Source organism: Sander vitreus, chromosome 7 (genome assembly GCF_031162955.1).
Source record: "Sander vitreus isolate 19-12246 chromosome 7, sanVit1, whole genome shotgun sequence".
In the NCBI taxonomy this organism is placed as follows: domain Eukaryota; kingdom Metazoa; phylum Chordata; class Actinopteri; order Perciformes; family Percidae; genus Sander; species Sander vitreus.
The window spans coordinates 18,575,017-18,595,228 of record NC_135861.1 but is presented as its reverse complement, the minus strand read 5'-3'; the positions used below and the strand labels follow the sequence as shown (position 1 = coordinate 18,595,228).

General features: G+C 40.5%; 1 protein-coding gene across 1 annotated transcript in view; it reads right to left on the bottom strand.

Moving 5' to 3' along the window:
- The window catches only part of cacna2d3a (calcium channel, voltage-dependent, alpha 2/delta subunit 3a), a 166,607-nt gene that overhangs the window by 28,726 nt on the left and 117,669 nt on the right, over window positions 1–20,212 (bottom strand). Inside the window, exons 12-25 of the mRNA XM_078253980.1 lie at window positions 16,010–16,143; window positions 14,132–14,149; window positions 10,344–10,415; window positions 9,916–9,996; window positions 7,124–7,198; window positions 3,851–3,934; window positions 3,668–3,739; window positions 2,863–2,924; window positions 2,656–2,723; window positions 1,699–1,744; window positions 1,103–1,200; window positions 893–986; window positions 385–480; window positions 93–214 (exon numbers count right to left, since the gene is read on the bottom strand). Of these exons, the coding sequence (XP_078110106.1) occupies window positions 93–214; window positions 385–480; window positions 893–986; window positions 1,103–1,200; window positions 1,699–1,744; window positions 2,656–2,723; window positions 2,863–2,924; window positions 3,668–3,739; window positions 3,851–3,934; window positions 7,124–7,198; window positions 9,916–9,996; window positions 10,344–10,415; window positions 14,132–14,149; window positions 16,010–16,143 (1,122 nt within the window). The remainder of the gene's footprint in view (window positions 1–92; window positions 215–384; window positions 481–892; window positions 987–1,102; window positions 1,201–1,698; window positions 1,745–2,655; window positions 2,724–2,862; window positions 2,925–3,667; window positions 3,740–3,850; window positions 3,935–7,123; window positions 7,199–9,915; window positions 9,997–10,343; window positions 10,416–14,131; window positions 14,150–16,009; window positions 16,144–20,212) is intronic.

The window sequence follows — 20,212 nt, the reverse complement described above, 5'->3', positions numbered from 1 at the left end:
ATTTAAAAGTAATAACTGACTTATCCCTGAACATTTGACTTTGAGGGGAGAACTGATTCATCATCTTTTGAAAATTAAAATTTACAACTAACCTGAGTTGAAAGGTAGAGAGTAGACAAAGGTACCAGGAACTTGTTCTGCTGCTCTCTTGTACCACAGGGGGAAGTGATCGGCATTAAACACCCCTTCTTTGTCTTCAGCTGTCAGGAAGTCTCTTGAAGCAGACAGGAAACAGAGGTGATGAAGATACAGAGGATTCACACACACAAAACAGGATATATACTTGTTGGAATCACAAACAAAGAGACAATCAAGATGTACACTCCTAAGCTTATATCTGTGTATACGCACATATAGACTGAATACATAACTCAGAATACTTACTGGTTTGTAAGCTCGTCAGGCACCACAAACAGGTTAATTCTGGACAGGCCTGTTCTTGTGCCCAGGTAAGCTATCTCCACCCCTTTATCAGAGTTCCTGTGTAGTATGACAAATACATTTAGTAACCTGCATTTGTGCACAATTGTAATTTGCTATCACAATCAACAAATCAGCCTTAGATTTCTGGTTGTCTGTAAAAGTAATTTCATGCAATTATTTACAATTTATTTTCTGCAAATGTCCGTGGCATTATCACTACCATTAGCATTTCAGAGAGTAAAATTGGTCTTTGACTACATAATTCAGTTTTTGTTGAGTTTATTAAGAATAAAGATTAACATAGGTTTTAAGATAAGATAAGATAAACTTTATTGTCCCGTAGGAAATTTGTCTTGGGCAAGAAGCGCTGACAACAGCTGCATACAAACACATGCATTAATTATCAATCGTATCATATCAATCATTTGATTAAGAACATGGGAAAAGAAGTGAAGAGTGGGTCACACACTCTGATTTATTGAGCACGAGACTCGTCCAATAGGCCTCCAAAGGGGCAGTCACCACCGCGTCAAATAGAACCTCCTGAATCAGCTCCTTGTCACCTAACAAAGCAAACATATAGATGTTTACATAAACCAGCCATAACACATAAAATATGTCTACAGTAACTCAATGAGCAGAGAGAGGAATGGAGAGTTTGTAGATGAGTTTAACTAACATTGTAGGTGGGGTTCATGTCCATTGAGGTAAAGTTTGATTGCCTCTATCTGGGACAAGTAGCGGTGCTCTGGGTGCTCATCTGTGTTGCAGTATGTCCTGCAATATAACAAGAATAGACAACAAGGATATTGATTAAGATAACATGTAACACCGTCATATTTGGAACCAGCTATTTGAAATTATCTGTCTAGGATTGTTATCAGAAGTCAAGCTCAATCATATAGCCCAGTTGCTTTTAGTTCCTTTTGCATTGCAGGGAATGTATGATGAATGAAATGTGAAGTAAAACAAAGAAGATTTTCCCATTTACAAGCATTAGTTTAAAAAGTGTTAACTGCAATTTAATAAGATGTTGGTTCCTGTTCCCGGTGACCACAAGTCATCAAGTGACACAAACCATAAAGTCAAAGTCCGGCAGATCCTCAATCTGTAATATAACTATTGTATTGCAGTTAGATTGTAGATTTTTTTTATTTTATAAGTAGGAATATAGGAGTATATTTGCAATAAAGTCCAATCAAATTGTGACTTGATGAAGGGATGAGAATGATATTGTCACAACAGAAACATACAGCATCGTCGCTATACTGTTACCATTCGTCTGCAAGTGCTACATCAGGATGCTCCAAGTCATGAAGTCCTGAAACAAAATAAGAAATATATATCTCCAATAAAATAAGCAAAAGCACTCAATATGAACTCATACAGAAAAAATAGGGGTAGGCACCTACACCTCAAATGCACACACTCTTAAACACACACCAGGGGTGAAAAATGTTTTTTTTGAATGGATGTGACAGGTCTAATTAGATCAGGAAGAGCCAAGTCATGCTCAGAGGGCTCTACATGATGGACATGTTTAGAGAAACACACACACACACACACACACACACACACACACACACACACACACACACACACACTAACACACTAGAGCCACCACATGAATATTAACATACATGAGGCTGAAGATGAAAATAGACACACATACACAGAGGCACACATATGCACTGTCAAGACATGGACACACCTAAGGAGCCGCTAAAGAAATATTAACTTCCTGTCCAATTGTGGCTTTCAAGTTCATTATCACTTCATTATTGCTAAATGTGTGTGTGTGTGTGTGTGTGTGTGTGTGTGTGTGTGTGTGTGTGTGAGAGTACTTTTACTTGCAATGCTTTAGTAAGTTTCTCTATTTTTACATACATAATGTTGTTATACAGTGTAGTATAATACACATATTTTTATTTTCATTTTTACATACCTATATACCTATTTATTACTTCTATTTTTCCACGTATAGAATTGATATATATTGTAGTAGAATGCACAATAAAATTCTGAAAGCAGGATTCATATGTGGCATTGGTACTCTTTTTCTTCAGTAAAGTATCTGAAAACCACTGCAGCAGAGTAAAATAGTGTTAGCTGAGTGAGAAATGTGGACACAAAGACAATAGAACAGAAAGCGGGAGAGCAGAGCACTATAGACAGAAATGACACAGAAAACAAAAGAGTAAAAGTAGATGAAGAAAAGAGAGAATTTCCTACCTTCCTCAACTGTGACATTCCCTCTGAAGAAATACTTCCCGTGGCCTCTGGAAAGAGCTACCCCTAGACTGAAAACAAATATAAATGTTTTTTTATAATGACAACTCACCAGTTCTTTGTTGTTGTGCAAAGACTACTGTGATTATTGATGCTTCAGTAATTCTAAACTTTGTTCACTGCTCACAGAAATGTCTCCAGTTTCTTTACCTGAAAGGAGTCCCCTTGATGTCTGTGTAATAGTAATCATTATGCAACACCAGTACACGCTTCTGAAATCAAAGAGATTAATATATTCCATTATACACTGCAGTAAACAGCAGGCAGTGTGATAGCAGTTATCTGATGTGATTCCCTGTAGTCTGGCTCCATCTACTGGTGTGGGGGGGTACATGCAGTGGTTGTCACACAACCTGTTACTCTGCAGATGGATGTATGTTTTTGCAGTCTGTGAGTAGTTTGATAAGGAATGTGAATCTGAATCAGTGTGTGTATTTATTTATTTACATATTGAATGCTTAATAATCAGGCTAATGTATAATGCTTTTCACTAAGCTTTGAATATACAAAGTGCGCACACACACACACACACACACACACACACACACACACACACACACACACCTGAATGTCTCTCGCTCTCTCAGAAAGGAAAGTAGTAAAAGAGAATCATTTGGGCTGCTGTCTCTCCTGTACTCAGCAACATGTGCTTGGTGGAGATAAGGGGCTCACACTTACACACACACACACACACACACACACACACACACACACACACACACACACACACACACACACACACACACACACACACACACACCAATGCACGCATGCAGAGCAAACAAAATCAGAAACAAAATCCCCAAGTCAATCCTGCACATCACTGTGCCAAATGTGACAACCCCATGGCAGAGAGGATTCTCCCTGCCAGTATTTTCTCTGGTTCACCATTTGGGTACATCAGAAAAGTGCTGTTTGTGTGTGTTTGTGGATTTTGGAATTATGGATTACTCACCCCTTTGTCAACACTCTTCTTCACCTCCATGGAGAAAGTCCCTGTCTTCCTGTTGACCATGGCATTTCTCAGCTAGCAGCACAAAGTACATAACACATCTCAAACATCATATTTGTATTGAGGGGTGGGGGGGGGGGATTTACTGTGATGATGCTTAATGTACATTTACTACAAGTGTCTCACCGTGTCATCCTTATCCTCCCATTCCACCTCAGACAGATCAACACTGCTGTAGTTTGGCTTCCTTCGCTTCTTGCCATCTCCATACTGGCCCATGTAAACAATACATGCATGCACAGATAGAGATACTGAAAACAATGAAACACAAAGAATATACTGCACCATACCAAGGCAGCAACTACTGAATACAATCATTTAATCTATTTTTATTTATGACACATTCTATTTGTCATTAAAAGCACAATTTCAAGATCCCAAGCTAACATTTTCATATCGTTAATTTGAAAAAAGAAATCAATTTACAACGATATAAACCAGATAAAAGTATAATTTGAAAAACTGAAAGCCTCTAACAAATGACAAAGGATAATTGACATATATGTCAGGACGGGCAACAGTTATTTTAGCTTAGCAAAAAGATTGAAAGCATGTGAAATCAGTTAGCCTGGCTCTGCTCAAGGTTTAAAAACCACTAAAAAAGTCCACCTATCAGTATGGAAAGCTCACTATTAAGACAATATTTCTTGTATCCTTTTTGTTTAATTACTACATAAAAACAACAAGTTGTAGTTTTACAGGAGCAGTGACTTCCTGGAGTATTGTCATCACCGTAAGATTGCCAGGCAACCAGGCTAAGCTACGCAATATGTGTATGTGATGTTCATTTAATTATCTGTCATTTATAAGGTCAAAAGTGTTTCAGCATTTCCAATTCTAACTTTTTAACCACATACAACTCTTAATGGACATTAAATAATGACGACAGAGGTCAGATTATTGGGCGTATTAATGTGTACTATATATGTGTGTACTTGTGAGTCCCACTTTCCAGTAAGGACAGCCTCCCACCCCTCATTAGTTGTTAAACACTGTTCATTAACGTCTTCAATTAGACTGCAATTAAACCATCTGTCTGTCTGTGTCAGTGTCTGTTCTCTCATCTCCTCCATGTCTGTCTCCATTAGAGCTAGTATTTCACTTCCAGCCTTTGACCCCTCCATTTCCAAAGTGTGTGCAGCAGTTCTCATTAAGTTTGAGCCTTTATCCCTCTCGGCCCTTACTGATATTGTTACACATTTAAACCTTCAATTTGTCCTATTGATATTGTACCACCTCGTCTTTTTAAAGAGGTGTGGCACACTATTGGACCAAACATCCAAGCAATTATTAACAGTAGTCTTACTTCTGGTCATGTGCCACTTTGTTTTAAAGAGGCAGTGGTGCAGCCTCTTATTAAAAAGCCAAATCTAGACACCTTAGTTCTTGAAAACTATCGTCCGATCTCTAAATTTCCTTTTATGTCCAAAGTTTTAGAAAAGGCAGTTCTCGTGCAGCTACAACCTTTTTTAGATCTGCATGGTATCCTTGAGATGTTCCAGTCTGGCTTTAAAGCATTTCATAGCACAGAGTCTGCACTTATAAAAGTTTTTAATGGTCTTTTAATCTCAACAGACTCTGGAGATTCTGCAATACTTATGCTTTTAGACCTCACGGCAGCATTCAACACTGTTGACCACAGTGTTCTTATCTCTCGTCTCGAGCACACTGTGGGGATTAAAGGCATGGCACTCCAATGGTTTAGATCATTTTTATCAGAGAGAGTGTTCAAAGTTAGCTTTGGTGGCTCTACTTCACCCGCAGCACCACTGACGTGGAGTTCCTCAGGGTTCTATTTTGGCGCCGATTCTCTTCTCCTTGTATTTGCTTCCCCTTGGTTCCATCTTAAAGAAGCATAACATCAGCTTCCATTTCTATGCAGATGACTCACAGATCTACTTGCCTATAAAAAGTAAGGGTGATAATTCCCTAAAAAGACTGCTTGATTGTTTTTCTGACATAAAAGCCTAGATGGCCTTAAACTTTTTACATTTTAATGAAAGTAAAACCAAAGTCATGATATTTAGACCCAGTAGTGCTCTTGGTGCCTCCCAACTGGACCTGGGTCCTCTGACACCCTATGTCAAGTCCATGGTAACTAACCTTGGTGTTAAAATGGACAGTGAGTTTCAACTAGAGAAGCAGATCAATTCTGTTGTAAAAGCTAGTTTCTTTCAACTCAGGCTGCTTACCAAACTGAAGCCATTTTTATCGTTCACTGATTTTGAGAGGGTTATACATGCTTTTATTACAACTCGCCTGGATTACTGTAATGCTTTATATCTAGGTATTAACCAGGCCTCCCTATCAAGATTACAAATGGTTCAAAATGCTGCCGCTCGGCTCCTTACCGGAACTTGGAAACGAGATCACATTACACCTGTTCTTGCCTCCCTTCACTGGTTACCGGTTTGCTTTAGAATACATTTTAAGATTCAGTTGTTTGTTTTTAAAGCTCGTTATGGTCAAGCCCCAGCGTATATCGTCTGAACTACTGAAAGCCGCACGCTCCTCTGAGGTCGTTAAGGTCTGCTGACCAGCTACTCCTTGTTGTCCCTAGAACGCGGCTCAAAAATAGGGGAGATCGAGCGTTCTCAGTCGTGGCCCCAAGGCTTTGGAATGAAGTGCCTCTAAATGTCAGATTGGCCCCCAGCCTTCACATTTTTAAATCACGACTCAAAACTCACTTTTATTCATTGGCCTTCAAACCTGCTTGAGAGTTGTATTTTGTATTCTGCATTTTATTTTTCTAGTCTGTTATTTGTTTTAAATGTTTGTTTTGTTACTCGTGTTTATAATCATGTCAATGTCCAGCACTTTGGTCAACCTGGTTGTTTTAAATGTGCTTTACAAATAAAGTTGGATTGGATTGGATTGGATGTCTGTTCTCCTCTCATACCTCCATATCTCTCAATTTCCTTCCAGTGTTGCACCCTGCTTTGTCACCCTGCACCTATTCTCACATTAAGCAGGTTCCTTGCTCTCCCCAATCTCCCTTCCCTCCCTCTCTCCTCTCATCCTCTTGTGAGAGGAGTGAGTGAGTACAATAGAGTTAATCACAGCCATTCAGAAGCTGTATCTCTGTCTAGTCACAGCACAGCGAAGCATTGGAACACACTCTCCTCATCTACATACCACCACACAGCCAATTCACACGCAATACACGGTGCATAGACACGACTATGCACTCATTTTCTGTGTCAATCGGCATCTCAATTTGACAACGAAATCAGTAATTGACTTGACATGAACTCAAGAGTTAGTATTCCTCAGTCGCTTGTACTAAAATAAATTAATACATTTGAACTTCTATCTATGTGCCCTAAAAGGGATTGTTATGATAATAAGGTGCATTCTCAGTTAACACAGCATCGAAATGATGCTGGAGGTAATACTCACAAGTGGCCGTAGATCTGGATGGGTGAGGATGTAGCCGTTGTTAGTGATTGCAAAGGCGTAGCCGTGAATGCCGAGCTAGGAGGATACACACAATCACACACACACGCACGCACGTACACACACACACACACACACACACACACACACACACACCAAATGGATGCATGACAAATCTGTCCCGATTTGAAAATCTGGGCTAATCAAGCTCTTTGTAATTTTTTACTGGCAGAATATTTGCCTTTGTGGTGAAACTCACAGAACTACACAATACAAGGAAGATGGTATAATTCATCCACGTCTGGACAAATAACACACTTTCAAATGTCAAATTACATCCAACCAACCACGCTTCAGATCTACATGTAAATGAAATCAGCACAGGAGATGTGGCGGGGGACACTATCAGAATGCATTAGCATACATAGTGTATAATGTTCCTGTCATTATTGGAGGGTCCAAGGAAGGAGCTGTGAATAAGCAGTGTCAAAACTTCAACAAAACCTTTGATTTATCTGCTACTGGGTTTGGCATTCAACTACTGCACTGTGGAGTTGGATTCACATACGTGTAGATATAAAAAAAAAAAATCTAAATCCTTTATAGTAACTTGTATTAGTTTTTTACTGACTTAGCAACCAGGTGAATGGTGCATTCACGGTCAGTGTATCCTTTGGTCATTCAATTTTCCTTTCATAAACAGGTATTAAAAAACTAAAAATGAATGGTTGTTTGAATTTCGTTTTAAAATACAAAATTTGAAAATTGAAATACAAGGTGTTTTTTCCTTTTCATTCTTTTCATCATTTAAAATATGCTTTGATTTTAATTTTCTATTTCATATAACAAAAAAATTAAATCACTAGAAAACAGAAATGAAAAAAGGCATGTTTTTTATATTCTGAGACCGGATGTTGTCACAACAGTGCCAAGTGTACCAGTGTTGCTTTCAGCACAGGCTAAAATGACTTTGGATTCGTACTCTGATGTGATTTTATACATGGCGAAAAAAAGGCTTGTCATGTGCAGAAATCTCTGTGTGCATATCACAGGGAAGTGGAAGAGTGCAAGAGGATTTGTGAGGTGAAGAAATGTGAAGAGATTTTGCGCCGAAAATGGCTCAAACATGATGTGACCAGACTGCATGGACTCAACTAACACCACGCTGAAGTTAGCTTCCGCTTCTCAGCGTCTGATTTTGCAATTGAGGGAAACTTGTACCCCAACTTCCTGAGCGATTGATCCTCCGTTTTTTGCACCTCTTTACATAAATATACATAAATATGGCTATGAAATACATCCTGAAATGAATAAATGAGACAATATAGATTAGTCAATATAGTTCAATAGCCTATACATATGTTTTACATTTATTTATTTCAGGGGACTTTATTTTATATGTAACGTTAACATTTATTTTCCTATTTGCACGTTATATTTAAATTAAGTTTGGTTATCTTACAGACTCAGACTAAAAGCAACTAGCTAGCATCCCTGGCATAGCGCATCAAACCATATCACTATCTGCCAAAGGAAATAAAACCTTAATACACCCATGAATAAAACACAAGCTTGGCAGATTCATCTGATTCCCTAGCTAATGTTAGCTAGTGCGGGTCAAACTAGCTTCGCACACGGACCAGAATCAGTAGGCACCGGGGACCCGGATCGCAACCTATGGTAACATTAATGTAACAGTAACGTTACAGCCGTGAAATGAAAGTCACTCTCGCGGCGAAGTTGTCTCTCAGCGGGGGGAGTACAAGCATTTTGTGAGAAACAAATCTGTGAATCTCCCACAAATTGCAACAGAAAATCTGACAACTGTTTATTACTCATAAAAGTCTCCTCTATAGCATATAAGTTCAAGTCCAAGTTGAAAAATACTGAAATACCATTATTTATGCAAATTAGCATATAGACCTATTTAATTAGACAATGCCTCAGTTATTTGTATAATTATACACGTTCAGAATTAGTAATACAAGAGATTATTGTCTTAATGTAAATAATCAACTGGGGAAGTTTAATGGAGATATCTGTTAGTTAAAATGTTTTCACTATTCACCTGTAGTGTCTCTTTAACATAGGCTGCAATGGGAAACTGGCATTACTGATTTCAGTATTTTTCAATACTTTCCACCACTTCTTTCTTAGGACTTTTTGTTATAGAGGAGACTTTTATGAGACTAGATCAGTTGAAAGAGTTTCTCTTGCAATTTGTGTGGGGTCATGTTGCATAATGCCGGTATTAAGAGACGGAGAGTCGGAGGGAGAGAGAAATAAATAAATGTGACATTATGAAATAAAAGTCCGCTCAAGCATCATCAGAGTAGGGTTCCAAAGCATAGACTGTAAATATTAATATTAACAATCTATGTTCCAAAGTCATTTTAGCCTGTGCTGAAAGCAACACTGATACACTGGCGCTGTTGCATTGGAAATGACAACATCCGGTCTCTGAATATGAAAAAACAGGCCTTTTTACGTTTCTATTTTCGAGTGGTTTTATTTGTTGTTATATGAAATAGAAAATGAATATCAAAGCATATTTTTAAATCTCTCTCATCCCCTTTTTACCAGGAAAAAGAATGCCTTCTATTTCAATTTACAATTTTGTATTTTAAAACAAAAATCAAATAACTATTCATTTTTTGTTTTTTTAATACCTGTTTATGAAATGAAAATCAAATGACTAAAATATACACTGACCATTCACAAAGTTCAACCATGGTTCAGAAGATATGATTATAAAAAAGGGTGATGGTCTAGAGGGGTATCTCTAATAGCTGTACCTTATATTTGGGGATGGTCTTGAGCAGCTCAGAGACAGGCACGTCTGTCCCAACCACCCCGAGCAGGATGCCACGGTTCCTCTGGAAGCACACACATTACAAATATTCTTAGGTTGCGTTTTAAAGGTTAATTAAACAACACAGTCTCTTATAGATCCACTGTTTATGACATAAACCATTTCAATCTATAATACATATTTAATTAGTGAAGCTCTACTGTGTCATCATTTACAGACTCCAATCAAACTGAAATTAGTGTCTATCAAAGACAAACATTTCACAATTTGTGTCTATTGTCTCAAACCCTAATTCCTTGTGAGTTATGCAATACATAATTGCATAGTTTTTTCAATTATACTAAACTGCTTGTTAGAAAAAAAGTGGCAGTGAATGTGCTATTGATTGTATTGCACTTTATGTACACTTACAGTCTCATTCTTGGTACTAAACACTGGCATTGCCACTGTGGTCATCAGAACCGGACCTTGACCATCATCCATCTGAGTGATTCATGAGGGAAGAAACAGTGAAAGATAGCAAATGAGAGGGTAAGAAAGGAGAAAGAGAGACAGAGAGAGGGAAAAGAGGGAAGCTAATGATGAAACATTATATTTACAAAAGAAACGTAACTACATGGAATCATGCACATTATAAGAATAATCTTGCTTAAAGACACTCAATGAGTGATTATCTCAAGCTGCATAACACTGGTTCCTTAAGTAGTGAACCTGATAGGAATGCTGCAGCAGACTTAGTCATATTATCTACTTCCATGACATGTTTTATTCATGTTTATTATTTGCCTTAAAATGTGTTCAATCACCAGACTGCCTTTGATCTCTTGCAGAATAAACTTATCCAAAGGCAAAGCTTCTAGTTTGAATCTGGGTATCTTCCCTCCCTAAAGACTGCTGGAATAATTATGATATTTATCTTTCCAGCGGCTGTCTGTATCTGACGATGATATCCATTAGAGATGAAAGCTTGACACTGTTATGAAGATACTGGGGGAAGGCTTCACACTCGGCAAAAAGTGGTCTGACCTTGTCCACTCAGAAATGTCAGTCACTCACGCAGTTTATGTAAGTAATTGGTACTTTAAATGCAATATGAATCCCAGAACCCAATCTACAAATGTGTTAAGTTAGATGGGGTGGTAAAAAACAAAAATCATGTTGCACATGATCTATTTCGGCTGCTGCAATCAACTGAGTATTAGTCTAGACAGACTTAAATATAAGATACCAGCATAGTACTTTTCGTGGGGAACTACCCCATTTAACCAATCCTCTTAACTGAGCATTACACACTTCCTGTACACTTTCCTTCCCGCAGCGCTCATTTACCTCCAGTAATAACAGGTAATGACAGGAAACTGCTAGCATCCATTCTGTCTCCCTCAGACATTGGGGAAAGGGGAATTTGTGACTCGAGCCCAGACAGCTGATAATAGCAATCCAAGACGCAAGATTGGACATCAAAGAGAGAACAAAGCACACCTAAATACAGCTGCTGTAACAATGCACAGCCTTGCTGCTGGAGAACAGGATCGATCAAAGGACAGCAAAAACGATCAAAGCCTCATCTAAAAATACGAAATCTATTTCCAAGCTCAGGTCTATTGGATCATGTATCACCGGTCAGCGGATGTATGGACTGAGATTTATTGTGTATCCCCATGAGCTGTTGTTGAGCAGTCCCATCAAATGTGTACTGTTTGTACTTCAACACTAATTTATGTTTTTATTTTCAGTTTGTGCATTTGGCGAAAACCAGGCTTGTCCAGCTGCTCTGGGAAATTACATACTGTAATTAAGAAGATAACAAGAGCTGCATGGAGAAAGGCAGCCAGCAACTGCATCTGTTGGATTCAAAGCTAACAGCACAGCTACAGCTCCTCACCCAGATGAGTAAAGACCTTTAAACCTGTGCTTCATTATCCAAACACAGGAGAGGAAAGAGGCACTTCCTTGAACCCTAAATGAGTGTCCTACAACATGACCGTGCCCCAAGTCTCTAGGGGAGTGCTCTGTATCTAGAATTTGACATATAATACATAACCTGCAACCTCTAATGTAAGGTCAGAACTCAACACAAATTTGGGCCGAATCGGCATCATCATTGCCTCCATGGCTTTATCTTTATCAGTCAGAGCAAATGGGGTGTGTAAGTCCTATCCCCTGCTGTGGGTCGGAGAATGAAAAAAGAACCCTTCTGGACTTAAATACACTCACTCCCCACTGACACAAATACTCACACATACCCACACACTTGCACCCCTCAGAGGGCTCAGATACACACACCCTGCCCTGTGTTTGCTGTCTCATAGGACACCTCGTAATCTAGGTTGCTGTGACAAATTGTGTTCTGGTGGACGAGGTGACCCTTGTTTCCTAGGAGAATGGGTTTAATTATGTTGGTGTGTGTAAGCCAAAGCCCCCTGTAGGCTCCTGTGTGAAAATGAACACGTACCGAAAGGGGAACAGAGCTGGCACGGACCTGGCACATCTATGAAAGCTCTCAACTGCCTCAATCACAATTAACATTGTTGTTATATTCACCTGTCATGACATTTTTACAACAGCCTATTACTTCAATTTGTCATCAAAAGGTAATCAACTGCTCACAGCTTTCCCATCTGTCTTTGTGTTTTACCAAGTATCAATCTTGTTCTTTGAACTTCCGGGCAAAAACCCTTTTCACAACCCCACGTGCTTCTTTACATCCATTTATGTTCTCTTCCCAACTTTCTCGTCAAATCTCTTACATTCTTTCTTTCACCCTCCATACACTTGTCCTCAACTATCGCCCCCAACACAATTCCTCTAACCACCACCTCCCTCCCACCATCCCTGAGCTCCAGTGTCAGTTCATCCGACAGAGTGGGAAACAAAGCCAAATGAGCCAGAGAATGATGGATGAAGCTGGTGAGACGAAGGTGAGGAGGGAGTGGGAGGAGAACAGGAGAGGATGGGAGAGCACAGGTGGGGGGGATGCAAAGTGAAACAGAGAAAGAAAGGGGAGAGGCTAGATGGATTACTGGGTTGCACTGAGAGGGATAGGGAGAGGAGAGTAAAACGATAGGATGAAGGGTACATCTGGAAAGATGATACACATCAGCCCTGGAACATAAATACCAGATGCTCATCACTTTCCTAACACACTGAGCCAATCCCAGTTCTGTGAACTTCTTATCAGACACTATCACCATGCAGGGGGAGTGTGTGTGTGTGTGTGTGTGTGTGTGTGTGTGTGTGTGTGTGTGTGTGTGTGTGTGTGTGTGTGTGACTTTCTGTCACTGTCTGTTTTACTTTGTGTATGTGTGCTCCTCGCACCCAGGCGAGAGCTGTGCTGGGATGATTACATGCAAAGAAGCAGTGCAGATTCCTTGCTAATCCCAATTATCATGTCTGACAATGTGATATCTATTTCTGTTTTCTGCTGAGCCGCTTCAATGTCAATAAGCTTGGATCTATCACACTATAACAGTACTATGTTAGACATATGGCCTGCCAGCTGTCTAATGGGACTGCTCTGTGCCCAGCTCATGCTGATGGGGGGGGCAGAGCACTCTTCTGTTCCATCATCATCATTGTTATGATTATAGAGCTTCTTATCTCAACCCACATATGATTCATAAAACACTGAAAAATAAAACACTGAAAACGATAAAAAGGCATCAGAACAGATCATCCCACCAGTCATTATAGGCTATTGGATTTTCACCCCTAAGATGACAAAACAGCTTATTCTGGAGAATTCTACCAAAACAAATAACACAGGCAATCTTGTTTTCACACCAAAACCACACAGGCAAAAGAGCAAAAACGTAGCCTCACATTTACACATATGGTCACACTGCCAGCCCCAGAGATACCGGCAAAGCACGGCCAACACAGCATCACCAATGATGAATGAGTGTGAGCGTGTGCACAGACGTGTGCGTGTGCATGATCAGACGTGCATAAGAGAGCGATCAACTGAACCTTTGACAACCACGATGCATGGTTTGAATCAGGAGGTTGAGGTGCGACATACGACACTGACACACAAGAAAATGCCATGGGTCAGTATGGTAGTTAGTTCACCCAAATTATGCCGTCATCTCGAAGAGATTGGAGACCAAAACGCACATGCACATGAAATGCACATGAACACACACCAGGCCTCAACACAGCACAATACAGCGATGACCTCAAATCAGATTGTTTTTTACCTTTTGTGCTTGGGGGAGCTAAAGAGAACAGATTAAGGAGGAGGGGAGGAGAGAAAGGGTCAATACGTTTGTGGATAAGTGTCAAAAAAGCCTTTCAGTGCAGTTTCCACTAAATGGAGTGCCAGCATCTATGGGCGTGTAAAATCCACTGACATTGACTGCAACTTTAAAAACAGTGACTGTGTCAAGAGAGGAGAACTTTATGGCTGGGAGGGTCACAGCAAAGGAAGCAACACTTAAGCTGTTAGTGTTGAGTCAGTGTTGGGTGAATGCACTTTGACTGTGATAAATGGATGGGGATAATGAGGGCAAAGAGAAGGAAATAAGCAGAGGAAGACAGAAAAAGGTAAAAGGAATATGAAGAGGATCGCAGAGGGAAAGAATCAATTTTCATGCAGTTGCTGTTAATAGCCTGTGTGCAAAACTTGCCTGTCTCCTTACATTTTTGAAGCTCTCTCTCATATTCCATTCACAAATAGTGGAGGACAAATGGCTGCTATTTACTCTTTATGGCTGGGCAACAAAACAATCTCAAAACGTGATTGCGATAAAATTCAGGTCAAAACTGATGATAAGCTTTGGACAGATTTAGCCGATAACAAAACTGCTAGAGTCGACCTTTTCGCCTTGGATACCGGACACGCCCACTTCCTATTGTGAGCGTTTGAGTTGCCGGTGTTGTGTCCAAGTGTGTGTCCCCATTGAATAGTGTTTCCCTCCTGTTAAAAGGCGTAGCAACCCCATCCATAGTTATGGCTAGAGATAAGGTTTGGTTCAGGTTTAGGTAACGTTAGGGGGAAATACTTATTGATCGGGGAACAGTCTTTGACAGCAAAAGTGGAGCTGAGGGCAACGGAAGTGATAGTGGACATGAACGTGAACTCGCATTATCCTCTCAAGCTGAAGGCATTGTTGATAAAAAAGGGTTACACAACGTCAGTTGTGTGGAAATGGTTCAGATTATACTAAATCAACGTTGAGCAGATTAAGCCGTTCTGCAAAACATGTCCTCGGTTGGGGCCAACCAGGATGGGAAACACAACCAAATCTTTTCCATCAGCTGAACAGGTACCGTCCCAGCGACCACACAGAGAGTATGAAAATGCGGATCCACGCTGGCCTAAGTCCACACACACAGCCTACACGTTTGGTCCAAAGTAGTAGTTTGTCTGCTGTTAAGCATTAGCTGTGCTGTAGATGCTGTACAAAACTTTTGCAGCCATTGCCCCAAAAAAACTTTCAAAAAGGAGCATACATATAGCATGCGCTATTTCTTATTGTAAAGACACTTGTTTACACATTGATGGTGGTTTTAGCAGAGGATCCTATACTGTAGGTCAGGCGTTACCCTTTGGGGTGTTTTAGTGATGATAATATATGTGCCAGAGAACTTTAAAGCTTGTACAGGGGATTTAGCAATGCATGTGATTATATGAGTTTGCTGAGAAATATTATAGTGAAAATAAGCTGCGTGTGTTTGGCCAGTGTATGAGAGATCAGAGACTCACCAATTTGCCCCAGTATGTTCTACTCATGTTACACAACTCCCAAACACTCACAGGAGTCTCATTGACATAATGGTTCTATCTGCTGCTCACACACACTTTCACACATTAAGTCTGAGACGTACACAAGGCAAAACGCACTGTCAGGCCTCTGCTTGCATTGTATCACTACTATTTCCTTTGGATTATATAAGTCATCGATCCTGAAGATGTAAATATACTTTTTGTGCATTGTGGATTATGTTTTAGTAGAATAAGTTGGAATCTGTGAATCGATCAGAGAATATTCTGTGCCCACAACCCAGTGGGTGGAAAGCGAAGACTAGGGGAACTGGAGTCCACTATTACGTGAGAGAAGGTATAGTCAACTCACAGTGTTGTCAATGTAGGCCTCAGTCCACACTGTGTCATGCTCCTGGTCAATCACCTTGGGACGACTCAACACGTGAAGATACTCCATCACATTCTCTTGCACATCTGCCAATGTGGAAATCTGAGTGAAGTAGCCTGTTGAGCAGAGAGAGGAAGAGGAAGAAATAAATTATGATGGATCATTTAACTTAGATGCTTGCGTACAATGGAGAGTGAACAGGTCCAGTCTCCTCACTCACAATGCTGCCTTGAAAGTGTCTCCAATACTGTTACACATAGCAGCAAGTGTCACATCCAATATCAGCTTGGATATATCATCTTTTCCAAGCCATCACTCCCATTTTATTTACCTTGGAAGCAAGCAGAGAGAAACTACATCTGGAATACAGTATTGTAGGCAGCAGATATTTGCTTGATAAAGCAGACGGAAACCTGGGTACATGTATGAGTAATAGCTGAATAATTCCCTGCAGTGAACCAGCATGGGTTTGTGAATGGTTAAGTGGTATGAAAATGCAATGGAAAAACTAAAACTAAGTTAAACCAAATGCAATGCCATTTCCTACACTGGTAATGCCGCCATTATGTTGCTAATGTGCATGTGCAGGAGGAAATATACTGTTATCTCAGCAGGGGAGCAGATTTGGGGAGAGGAAGAGAGGGATTCAGAACAACAGCAACAGACAGAGGGAGAGATATGACAAGAAGTGGCATTGAGAATAAGGGAAAAGAGAGAGACCACCACATTTCCACTGATCCGTAAAAACAGCAAACTGCCTCCATCACCGTGAGGCAGTCAAGGAGAAAATCATAGCTGGAGGAAATAGATTTTGGGGTCATCGTTCCCGGCAACGACTTTAACTCCAGGGAGAAAAGAGGTAGAGTCTAGATACAATACACAGATCCATGAAGGATGCGATGTATTCCAACAAATAACTAAGGACAGGATCTGTCAATGATAATCTAATTTAAAATCTGCAACCACAGTAAAGAAATTAAAAAGGCTAAAATCTCATATCATACACTAACACTGGAAGCATCAAAGCCACATGATTACTGCAATCACTATAGCAACAAGAATGCATTTAAAACAGTAAACTGTAAAATGAGAACACACACATGCAGACTTGCATCGCACACAAAGCCAGCTGCCTCCGTCTAACTGCATCGTTCATCACAGTGGTGAGTTTAGAATGACTGCTCCCTTTGGAAGGCTGAGGGCGTCCTTCGGGCTAGGCCACTGGAGTCAGTGAGATGAGCTGGAGAGTGAATATATGAGCGTTCCCTGCATTCAGTGACATGGTACATCTGTCGTACATACAGGACAGGACACTCACAGCATGGTCTGGGCAGGATAGGGCCACTAATATATTGTTAAAGGACCTTGGTTTGGGTAATATGTAAGCAAAAAGACACAACAAGGTGTCCTGATGCATGAAAATAGTGGACAGGATGGAGGTGAAAGATGTCATGATGTGAGGCAAAAATACATTACAAATATGTGGATTCCCTAACATACACTAGATTTTAGATTCTCTGCCTGAGCCCGAGCCCGAGCCCGAACTGGACCCGATATTTTCGGCCGCTATCCTCGGGCGGGGACGGGCCCCTAATCAAGCATTTGTGTTTTTTTAATCATTACTTTATTAGCCTTATTCGGTGGGGAGAAAGATATGCCTCTCCAGCTTCTCCCGTAGCTTTGGGTGTATGTCCTGCACTGACTTGAGCGTGAGGTAAACTGTGCTACATCGTGTCTCCCCAATCTACAGCACTGTTCACGGCCAGTGCATCAGCATGCAGACCGTGCGAAGGACAGTATTAATTAGGTGATTGAGACAAGAAAGTCTCCTATATGGTTCCAGGGCTTTGATTATGTTGCTGCCTTGATCTGTTACCCACACTATTCGGCTGAGGGAGCTAGGGTCGAGGTTTTTTTTACGTTTCTTCATTTGGATCCATTTGCGATCCATTCTATTCTGAATAAACAAACAGCGCAGTTTACATGCTTCGTCCTTGTTGCATTACCTGTATTTATTAAGATAATTCTAAACAGATTTCTGTAGTTCAAACAACTCGGAATTGTAGTTGAGAACGTCAGTTATAACAGCCCACGTATTAAAAAATTGGCCGGGCTTGATTTTTTGGGCCCGATCTAAGCTCTAACATACACCTATATGTGATTGTTGAACATGAAATTCCAAAACCATGAGCATTAAAGATGAACTCCACACTATTTCTTTTCACACATAATCACATAGATTCTTGTTGTGTTAATATGGGTGATTTTTCCAAAAACACATATATAGGCTATATATTGTGTTTAAAATGTGTTATGTTCTGCCCAAAACTAGCCTGTATGTGTATGCTTGGATTTGAAAGTACAGTTGTGATGAAATCTGTGGCCCGTCCTCAACCGTGACGTAATAGGCAAAACTCTGAGGTGTATTTTGTACATTGAGTATAACAGTGGGACACTGGCTTAACGTAGTCCCAGTTATTTAGTGCCTCTTACACTTGGCTGCTGGTAACATTAGCAAGCCTTCACAAAGGCTTATGATTTCTCTTCTGTGGCAGTGAAGACAAAGCATGGGCTCTGTGATAACTGTGCTATATTCAGGGCTTAAAGGTCCCATGACATGTGCTCATTGGATGCTTTTATATAGACCTTAGTTGTCCCCTAATACTGTTTCTGAAGTCTCTTTCCCGAAATTCAGTGTTGGTGCAGAATTACAGCCACTAGAGCCAGTCCCACAATGAGCTTTCCTTAGGCCGTGCCATTTCTGTGTCTGTAGCTATTGAGGAGGAGAGGGGGGGGGGCAAGGTGGAGGGTGGGGGTGTGGCCTTGACCAACTGCCACTTTGCTCGTTTGAAAGCCATGATGTCTCTCTCTCATGGGTGGGCCAAATTCTCTGGGCGGGCAAAGCAGAGAAAGGGGAGGTAACCTTGCTCCTTATGACCTCATAAGGAGCAAGATTCTAGATTGGCCCATCTGAGCTTTCATTTTCTCAAAGGCAGAGCAGGATACCCAGGGCTCGGTTTACATCTATCACCATTTCTAGCCACTGGGGGGACCATAGACAGGCTGGGGGAATGCATATTAATGTTAAAACACCTCATAAAGTGAAATGTTCATGCCATGGGACCTTTAACAAGAAATACTGTATAGGGCTAGCGAACAGTACGTTAGCTTCACAAAGACAGACCCACACACAGCAGGAGAGCCTCTCATAGTAAACTGTATCCACAAAGTTAGAACTTATTATCTAAAATATCATGTAGCATTACGTTTTTTTTCTTAACTGAATCTAGCCCAAACAAAATGTACATAAAAGTACAGCCCAGTCCACTTATCTTTGGCCATATATTGTATGTTTGATATGTTTGGAGGTCATAGGACATTAACTGATGGAATACACTGTAGTCAATATAAAAAAAGTGCTCTATCTAGTCATCTCTATATTAGTGTCACGGTCACAGGGTGTCAAATGTCATTTTTGGATTGGTTGCAAGTCTCCACATGGTTAACAATATTCTTTGCTCCAATCAAAGACCATAGGGAGAGATTTTGTCATCACAGCCTTCAGTGACAGGGCAGACAACGCAACACTTTACCTTACTTTCACCAGCAAAATTACTTAAAGTAAAACAGTGAAGACGTAAACCCAAATGTTCTGCTGTAGAGATGTTGTGCCTCGGGAGCAGAGCAAAGACTGCACAGCTGCTGCAGACTGGAGAGGATGTCACTGTCACAAGTCTGAATCATTATGCGGCATAAAAACACACGCACTTGTGTTGTGTTGCACGACACCCAGGCAGGTCTCATCATCACCCTCAAACTGACTGGATGGGTTCTCGGATATCATTACTTCCAAGCGAAACTGCCCTTGTCCTCTTATCTACACACATATACCCATGCACACCCCTTGTGTGACCTATGGCTTGCCTATGTTATCTACAGCAGCCTGAGGAAATGGAGCCAGACTGTCTCTGTTACCCACCGCCCAGCTAAATATAGAACCTGAAGTAAAGTGCTCTACACACCGAGACAACCATTGCCACACACAAAGCAACTGGAAAGTGGTGTATCACCAAGATAGTTTGGACTTTAGGCTTAAATGAAGATGTAATGTGGCATATATGGTCTGTGCAACTGGAACCATCTGCCTGCTGTCACATACCATGCTTATACTGATGAGCACTGAAA